The sequence below is a fragment of the Vicugna pacos genome, chromosome X (assembly GCF_048564905.1).
Source record: "Vicugna pacos chromosome X, VicPac4, whole genome shotgun sequence".
NCBI lineage: Eukaryota > Metazoa > Chordata > Mammalia > Artiodactyla > Camelidae > Vicugna > Vicugna pacos.
The window spans coordinates 104,758,842-104,768,228 of NC_133023.1; the positions used below are offsets into that span (position 1 = coordinate 104,758,842).

The window sequence follows — 9,387 nt, forward strand, 5'->3', positions numbered from 1 at the left end:
CAGAGGGGAGATCACATGCCGCCTGAGTCAAGGTGAGGACCCCGAGGGAGAACGGAGGGATCCTGCACCCCGGGACAGTGTTGCACCTTGGAGGCCACAGGGCAGGGTGAGCACCGGCGGCATTTCCTGACATCCGGGTCTCAGAGGGACTGCGGACCTGGTTTGAGGGGCGGGGCCTCGGGTGGGCTGAAGGGAGGCTCCATGCCGCCTGAGTGAATCTGAGGACCTTGAGGGAGGATCTAGGAGACTCTGGACTCCAGAATAGAGGGGACCCCAAGCTATCTACCCCTGCAGTCAGCCCTGGTAGGCCCTGTGCTGATGAGCACATGGCAGCGTGCCCTGACTTCCGCATCCGGGTCTCAGACGGAGTCGGGATGTAGTACAAGGAGGGGGAGCTCAAGGGGGCAGAGTGGAGAATCCCAGTTCCTGCCGGGCGTCAAGGTGAGGACCCTGAGGGAGGCCTGAGGGGACCAGAGACCCCAGCACAGAGTCGGTCCCGGGAGGTCATGGGGCCGGATCACCTCAGGCAGCATTTCCTGACATCCGGGTCTCAGAGGGACTGCGGACCTGGTTTGAGGGGCGGGGCCTCGGGTGGGCTGAGGAGAGAATCCCAGTTCCTGCCGGGCGCCGAGGTGAGGACCCTGAGGAAGGACTGGGGACACCCTGGACTCCAGAATTGAGGGGACCCCAAGATATCTACCCCGGCAGTCAGCCCTCGGAGGCCTCAGGCCGGACGAGCCCACGGCAGCGTGCCGGGACTTCCGCATCCGGGCCTCGGAGGGACTGGGGCGCTGCTGTGGGGAGCGAAGCCTCAGCTTGGGAAACGCAGGGCGGAGGGCCTGTCAGGACAGTGAGCAAGGACTGTGAGGGAGGACTGCGGGACCCTGGACCCCAGTACAGAGTCGTTCCTGGGAGATCATAGGGTGGCATGACCACAGGCACATTTCCTGACATCCGCGTCTCAGAGGGAATGGGGCCCAGGTTTGAGGGGCGGGGCCTCAGATGGGCTGAGGTGGGAATCCCCGTTCCTGCCTGGCGTCACGGTGAGGATCCTGAGGGAGGACTGAGGGAACCAGAGACCCCAGATCAGTGGGGACCCGCCGAACCGATCCTGCCCCTGCTTTTATCCCTGGGAGGCCCCAGGGCGAGATGAGCACACGTTGCTCTTTGGTGTCTCGACTTCCCCATCCGGGTCTCAGAGAGACTGGGGCCTTAATATAAGGAGGGGGGACCTCAGGTATGCAGAGCAGGGTATCCCCGGTCCCCCTGGTAGTCAAGGTGAGGACCCTGAGGGAGGACCAAGAGACCCTGCACCCCGGAACAGAGTCGGCCATGGGGGGCTATAGGGCAGGATGACCAAAGGCAGCATTTCCTGACATCCCGGTCTCAGAGGGACAGGGCTCCTGGTATGAGGGGCGGGGCGTCAGATGGGCAGAGGACAGAATCCTAAATTACCAGGGGGCAATGTGAGGACCGTGAGGGAGCCTTTGCCCTTGTGCTGGGTCTTGGAGGCCCCAGAGCAGGGTGACCAGGTGAGATGTTTTCTGACCTCTTACTCAGAGGTCCTTGGGAGGTGAAGTCCCTGGTCTGAGGAGTGTGGCTCAGATGTGCAGAGGGTGGTCTCCCCGGAACCCCCAGTAGGACTGGGCAGACCCCCTCCCCAGGTAGAGGGGGCCTCAACAGAAACTTGCTCCTCTGGTCCTTCCTGGGAGGCCCGGGTGTAAGTCAGGAGGCATCACCTCCCCACTTTATCCTCAAACTCAGTGCGATGGTGGTGTCGGCCTGCAGGGGACAACCTCATGTTAGCGGAGGGGAGGGTTCCAGGACTTGCTGGGCGTAAATGTGAATGTCTTGATACTGAGAGTAGAGAGCGAGCCCACAGAATCCGGCCCTGCCCCCTGTCATCCCTGAAGTCCCTGGGCAGGAGTGGCCAATGGTGCTGCCCCCTCACCTCTGCCCCAGGCTCTCAGGGAATTCAGACCTAGTTCTGAGGTTGGCAGAAGGAGCCACAACCGGTCAGCAGCAGAAGGACTCACAGGATGTGCCAGGGCTCAGGAAAAGGACCCTTTGGGTGGATGCAGGGCATGAGGAGACCCTCACCCCAAAAGAGATGGGAACTTACAGTGTCCGGCTTGAGCTGTTTCAGCCCTAGGAGTCCCCAGTCAGGTCTGGCCGGATGGGGCCTGCCATCACTTCCGTCACGTGGTTGGGGGTGGGGTATCTCAGGGTGTGAGGACCTTGGTCTGAGGGGAAGCATCAGGCCAGCAGAGGGAGCGGTCCTAGGATATCCCACGTGTCAAGGCAAGGACTCTCCGTGAGGACCAAATGTACCCCGCCATCTCAGGAGAGGAAGGACCCCACCGGGTCCAGCTGACCCGTGTTCCCAGCCCTGGAAGGAACAGTCAGTGGTGGCCCTAAGTGCCGTGCTCACTTCCATCCTGGGTGGGAAGGTGGGAGTCTTCAGGGAGTTGAGGTCTGGGTCTGACGGGCAGATGTCAACTCGTCATCCCAGGTGGGGGCAGGGGGGAAGAGCAGGCCCTGGCGGGAGTGAGATGCATGGCCTCCAGGCACTGAGGGCACCTCCGCCCAGGGCAGAGGGGCCGATCCCCGCTGCCAGTGCTTCTGGTTTTTTCGGGGGGCTGGGGGTGGATGTTGTGTAAATGGATCCTGGGACCAGTTTCCACGTAGGGGAGAGGTTCCCCGGACCAACAACAGTTCTCAGACAGCAGCAGAGTGTTCAAGAATTCAACTGCGTTCTGACACCGTCTAGCCAGAGATGGCATCAGACCCTCTGGTTCAGGCTCAGTCCTCCAAGACTGCCCTCCCCCCACCACTTCAGAAGCCCACCGCAAGGCAAGGTTCTTCCCTGTGCTGCTAAATGGCCAGCTGTAGGTTGGGGATTCCAACTCCCTCCTCCTTGGGTTTCCACCGCTGGTGACAAGTCGAGGCTGTTACTTGTCCTTCTGAAAGACGTGTCCTTCTGAAAGACCTCCAGAGGTTGCCACGCCCTCCTCCTCAGGTTTGGTTGATTTGCTAGAGTGGCTCACAGGTCTCTGACAAACGTATTACTTCCTAGATCACCAGCTGAACATAAAGGGCATGAGTCACGAAGAGCCAGATGGAAGAGGTGCTAGGGCCAAGGTGTGCGGGAGCGGGGCCGACTTCCCCGCTCTCTCAGACAGTGCCACTTGCCCCAGCTCTCTACCTGCTCACCAACCCAGAAGCTCTCCAAACCCATCCTCTTGGGGTTTGACGGAGGCTTCATTACATAAGCACGATTGGTTAAACCATTGGCCATTGGCAATTGAACTCAAATCTCCAGCCTTTCTCCCCTCCCTGGTGGTGCTGGGGAGGGGCCAAAAGATCCAAACTTTTAATCACATGATTGGCTCTTCTGGCAACCAGCCCCATTTTAGGTGCTTTGCAAACACATCTCATTGACATGAAAAACAAAAACAGCACATTCATCACTCTCAACACTGAGGACATCCCAAGGGCTTTGGGAGCTGTGAACAAGGAACTGTGCACAGAAACCAAAGTCAATGACCAGAGGTATCCTTGTCCTGAATCACAGCAGGGAAGGGGCCTCCTCTCCTTTCTCTCCCGGCTTTCAGGGAGGTGAGGACCTTGGTGTGAGAGGACGGGTCAGATCCTATCTGAAGGAACCACGCCTTGGCGACAGAGAGAAGAGTCCCGGGTCCTCCCAGGAGTCAAGGTGAGGGCCCGAGGGAAGGGTGAGGGGACCCGCACGCCCACAACAAAGATGGGACACCAAAGTAAACCTCGTTCAGCCCTAGAAACCCTGGGAAGGTCGATAAGCTTGTCCTCCCACAAGGCCACTGGGTCCCCACCTGTCACCGCTGCCCAGACTCCTGTCAGCTGCCAACACCTGTCATTATGTCCCTGGTTCAGATGAGTGAGCTCCGCCAGGCTGTGGAAGACCTTCAGGACCCAAGAGACGCCCAGGGCCTGGTGGATGTGCAGCAGCTGGAGGCTGAGCAGGAGGGGGCCGCATCCCCCCGGTACCCCTGCTCCTCCTCAGTCTCCTCTTCCTACTCTGCCGGTGCCGAGTCCCTGCGCCAAGGTGCAGAGCTTTCAATGATGGCTGACCTGGTGAGCTTCCTGCTCCTCAAGTATCACCGGAAGCAGCCGACCACCAGGGCAGAAATGCTGAGTATCCTCAGAGAATACCAGGACCACTTCCCTGCGGTCTTCAGCCAGGCCTCTGAGTGCATGCAGCTGGTCTTTGGGGTGGATGTGAAGGAGGTGGACCCCAAGGAGCACTTGTACATCCTGGTCCCCACCCTGGGCCTCACCTGTGATGGGATGCAGGGTGGTGAGCAGAGCATGCCCAAGAACGGCCTCCTGGTGATACTTCTGGGTGTCATCGTCCTGGGGGGAGGGGGGGTGCCTGAGGAAGAGGTGTGGGGAGCACTCGGTGTCATGGGGGTGTATCCTGGGAGGGAGCACTTCATCTACGGGGAGCCCAGGGAGCTGATCACCAAAGCGTGGGTGCAGGAGGGGTACCTGGAGTACCGGCAGGTGGCCAACAGCGATCCCGCTCGCCACGAGTTCCTGTGGGGGCCCCGGGCCCACGCGGAGACCAGCAAGCTGCAAGTCCTGGAGCATTTGTTTAGACTCAACAGTGAGGGTCCCATTTCCTTCCCGTCCCTGTCTGAGGAGGCCGTGAGCAATGAGGAAGAGGGGGCCTGAGCCAGACTTGCAGCCGCGCTCCTTCCAGGCCCCTGTCCAGCAGCTTCTCCTGCCGGGCAGGAAGGGAGCCCATCCTTCACTCTGTGTTTGCAGAGCGAGCAGTCAGCCTTGGAAGGAGTGAGGGCCCGGGCCAGCTCGGGGGGCACGGCGTACAGCATCTCTGGGCTCCTCCCGTCCTTTACGGTGACATGGAAATTGATCTTTGTTTCCTGTAGGTGTTTTTCAGTGCTGTTCCTATTAATAGAAGATTTAATAAGCTTCAGTATCTAACTTTGTGAATGACAGTGATCACAACGTGTGTATGCTTATCCAGTTCAAACACAACAGTTTTCCTCTTCTGTAAAGGAGACTGAAATCTCTCTCTCTCTCTCCCTCTCTCTTTTTTTTTTTTGGTCATCCTGGATGACATAATATGGAATTGCAATTAGAATTGTTTGGGAAATGTGAGAGTAATTAGCAATGATACAGATGAGGGAAGATTTAGAACAATAAAAGTAAAAATAATTAACTTGCTTCTTACCCCTTCTTGTTTGTCATTTTATACGTGTAATATCCCTATGTTTAATTGGGTTTCCATGGGTTATTTAAGAAAGTAGGAGAAAATCAGTGTGAATCAACAGGATCCCTGCTCACCATCTCACTTCATCCGCACACATTCACCGAGCCTCTGCTGTCCGGAGGGCTCTGTGTTAGTGGGGACACTAGGAAAAGCAAGACACACCCCACACCTAGAAGGACAGGCTAGGAGCCCAGTCACATCAGGAAGATGGTGACATGTCCCTGAAGTCCCACAGAACAAGGGAAAGAAGCGGCGAGGCGGAGGGGGTCCGGGAGAGAGCACCCAAGTGCAAGTGCGCAGAGCCAGGGCAGGTGGGGGCTTTGGGAAGCTGGGCTTCCTTCTGTGGGAGGTGACGGCGGCCAGACTTGAAGAAGGCGTGTTTTGGGTTTGAGAAGCCACAGTTCGGATGGAAGGGCGGCTGGGAGGGGGCAAAGGTTGTTCCTTGACTCCCTTCGTAGGAGCTCGGTGTTGAGTCCAGCTGGGAACCCTCCCCCACCCCTCAGTGTAACCTAGCCTCTAATCGGGAGAATTTACTTAGTTTCATTTAGGAGACATGCTTTTTGGCTGATTAGCTCTTCCACATCCTACTGAGCTGCGTGTTCTCTAACATGACCTGGATAACAAACCAACCAGCCAAGTGCCAGAGGAGGGAGTGGGAGGGTCTGGGGCCAAAGAAAATCAGAAGCACCTGCCAATCATCGCGGTTCCAACAGGCAGCGCGCCCCGCGCGAGGTGCTTGGCTCACATCACACGCACCCCTGCAGTCCTGCGGGACGGGCCTCCTCACACCCGCCCACTGCACAGATGAAGACCCTGAGGTCGTGGGGCTCGGGAACCTTCCCAGGATCACGTGCTAGTAAGTGACAGGGTGGGGCCGAGACCCCTGGTCTGAATTCATCTAGAGCCCACGCTGCGCCCACCCATCGCAGCCTGCGGCCCACCTCCTGACCCAGAGTCCACTTCTCTCCTCAGTGTCCTCGTGGTGTCTGTCGGGTGACAGAAAGTAGGATCCTGAGGCCCAGGTAGTAAAAGCTGGACCAAGAAAGGAAGGTGACTGTGACAGTCAAAGCCAGGGTGAGGACTGTCTGCGGTTTCTTGAGAGCTGACCCTGCCAGGTGGTGGCACTGCTGTCCAGTCCCAGCCCTTATCCCACACGACAGCACCCTGCCCTGGTCCCCTCCTTCCCCGGGGCCCTCTTGGCCAACTCGAACCTGACCTGCTGCCTTGGTCATCACAGGGGGTGGGGGTGTGGAGAGAAAGACAGAGACAGAGAGAGACAGAGACAGAGGCAGAGGCAGAGACAGAGAGAGACAGAGACAGAGAGACAGTCACAGAGACAGACACAGCGACAGAGCGAGAGCCAGAGCGCGAGACCGGGCTTGAGACTGGGATTGGGATTGTGGTTGACTGGGTCTTGAAGGCCACATTTCTTATGGGATAACATCCCTAACGTAGACTTTTCAGAAGCTGCAGAAAAGTTAACACTAGGGAACATCCTGACACCGTCTCCCTGTCCCCAGTGGGGGAGGGGAGCGGCCGTAACAGAGCTTGCCTGGGGCTCCTTTGGAAAGTGCATTGCACCCGACGGCCCCTGTGCCATTTGAGCTTCTAAGGATGGCTTTCCCGGGTCTCCTTGGCCTTGGACAACTACGAAATGAGTCATCACTGGACAAGGAAGACTCCCCTTTGCTGCTGTCCCTGTGGGGTGCAGGTGGCTTCCGGGCAGACACAAGGCCCCCAGTCTGGGCTGAGGCCGTGGGCTCGGGCGTCCGCAGTGGACCACAGGCCGGCTCTACTTCTCCGTCAGGCGGATCCTAGGCCCACGACTCCACCTTCCCCGGCCCGGGCCGGGCCTTCCCTGCCACCTGCCCCGGGTCAGACGGGAAGAGTCCACGGCGCTGCGCCGCAGAGCGCTCAGCACCGCCAAGGGACGGCAGGCGCCCTCCGACCTGCTCGAACTGTCGCAGTGACCGTGCACAGCTGCTTTCAAGGACACTGAAGCCAGCTCCTGGGCGACATACAAATTTGTTCGTTCCAAGATACGCTGGGGACCACGTTCACGTCCTGTCCTAGTCTGCTGTCCTCAAGGACCTCTTTCCGGGTCTGGAGGGGGAGGCAGATACACCCAAGCTCTCAGGGAGACAGGAGCACCCCACCTTGGGACTGGACATGCAAGGCGGGCTGTGGGAGCCTTGGGAGGGAGCCTGGGACCACAGGAAGACCCGACTGCCGAGGTGGCCTTGAAGCCGGGCCGGCCTTGAAGCCGGGCCCCAACATGCAGAGCGGCCTGTGGATAGAGACGGGCATTGCCACCCGACGAGGCAGCTTGAGGACATGCCCAGACAGGGGAGTTCTTGGCGGGTCCCAGAGCAGCCGGGGACTGGGTGCGGGTCTGGCCCAGGGCCCATGGACGGTGACGGAGAGCGGTTGGGGGTCCTCTGGGCTGGCGGACACCGGGGGCTAAGGCAGGCGCAGCGGCCGGCGGGCCAGGCTGGGAAAGGCAGGCCTTGGACGTCGTGAGGGCTGGTATCTGAGTAACAGGTGTCCTGAGCCATGGCTGAGAGCGACCCCTGGGGCGCGACACAAAGCCACGGCCCAGCCGGCCCGGGGCGGGGGCGGGGGCGGGGAGGGCAGGGGTGCGTGGGATGGAGGGAGGCAGACCTGTGAGGGGGCAGGCCCACCAGACCCAGGGTGTGAGGGAGGGCTGGAAGGAGCGGGCGGCAGGCGAGGCCACAGGGCTGGGATCGGCCCGCCGATGTCCCAGCCTTTGGGCCCCCTCCTGAGACGCCCCCGTGGCCTCCACTGAAGTTCGAACTCTAAGGACACGTCCCTGCAGGAGGGAGTGACCCGAACAAGTGCTCTGTAAACCTGTTTAGAGGCACAAAGACCTGCGCCCAAGCTCCAGTCTCGGCCTAGGAGCTCCACAAAGGCCGACAGCCCTCAGACTCGAAGGCCCCTTGGGAGAATCTCTTTCGAACCCCTTGCCCTCCCCTTCTGGAACAGGGAGTGGCCCTCAGAGAGGACAGACGCCTCTCCTTAGCGGCAGAGCTGGGATGAGGACCTAGGAGCCCGGCAGACGGGCCTTTCCAGGTCCCATTCTCTCTCCCTGTGCAGTGACTATGAAGAACAGTCACCACAGCGGCTACAGAACACGTGTCCCCCCAGACCGCTGTCCTGTCTGTCCTGCCATCTGTGGTGAAGACGGCTCTCGGGCTGGACTTGTCCCATCCCACACCCAGAGCCTCATCTATTTTCAGTCACACGTGGACGGGCTTTCCGTTGGTCACGTCTAGCTCAACAAGTAGGAACTGTCCTTGGCAGTGAGTCTGTAGAGTAGGCCCCTTGAAAAGTACCGGACCCAGAGCAGGCAAAATTATTCAGTGTACCTGCCACCGAGGTGACGGCGGGACGGGGACCCAGGGCTGGGGGCGGGGCTGGCTCGGGGAAGGCGAGCAGGGCAGGCCTGGGAGCAGACCAGGGAAATGCTTGCTCTCAACAGATCAGAATACATGCTGAACCCCCAGATCAAGGACTGCAAAGGGGAAGAAGCAGGGCAGAGCCGAGTTGGAAGCGGAAGGCCAGCAATCTGGCAGGGCAGGAGCCTAACCCCCCCAGTGACAGGGAAGAGGGAAGAGGGCCTTAGAGCAGCCTCAGGGGAGGCTGAATCCGAGGTCTGAGGGAGGTGTTCTGACGCGGACTAAGGCAGGTGTTCTGAAAGTGAGTGCTCTCGGGCCACGAGGAGTTTCTATGGCAAGAAATGGGCACTAAAGAGGATCCCATGTGCTCTGGAGAGGGGTGGGGCTGCGGACAGCAGAGCTCAAAAGGAGGCTCCAAAGCACAGGGGAGGATGCGGCCATCCGCTCACGCGGCACGGGGGGAACCCTATGTGCCAGGTGCTTTGGTGACACTGAAGTGGGACGTGGGGAGTGCCCCCACACGCTCCCACACAGCCCCACTCTGGGGACAGCTCGACCCAGGGGCAGGAGAACGGGACACTTCCTTATGGCCCATCAGAGCTGGACCGACCAGCCAGCAGGAGCAGCTGGAAGAGACCAAGGCAGGAGCTGTTGGGGGCGGGGGGGCGGGCGCTGCCAGCCAGCCCGGGCCAACCAGCG

At 59.8% G+C, this 9,387-nt stretch overlaps 1 protein-coding gene across 5 annotated transcripts; it reads left to right on the top strand.

The window, feature by feature from the left end:
• Positions 1–5,221, top strand: LOC140691741 (melanoma-associated antigen 10-like). 5 transcript variants are annotated; one of them, XM_072955620.1, is made up of 3 exons: positions 1–106; positions 3,575–3,715; positions 3,913–5,221. In XM_072955620.1, the coding sequence occupies exon 3, from the start codon at positions 3,913–3,915 to the stop codon at positions 4,711–4,713; it is 801 nt and encodes a 266-aa protein (XP_072811721.1). In that variant the 5' UTR covers positions 1–106; positions 3,575–3,715; the 3' UTR covers positions 4,714–5,221. The 5 variants fall into 5 exon arrangements, with proteins under 5 accessions (XP_072811721.1, XP_072811720.1, XP_072811722.1 ...); XM_072955619.1 differs by lacking the exon at positions 1–106 and adding an exon at positions 197–441; XM_072955621.1 differs by lacking the exon at positions 1–106 and adding an exon at positions 197–441 and having other exon boundaries at positions 3,615–3,715.
• The last annotated feature ends 4,166 nt before the right edge of the window (positions 5,222–9,387 follow it).

Coding starts and splice junctions, on each gene's coding strand:
- LOC140691741 (XM_072955620.1), top strand. CDS start 3,913: ATGAGTGAGCTCCGCCAGGCTGTGGAAGACCTTCAGGACCCAAGAGAC.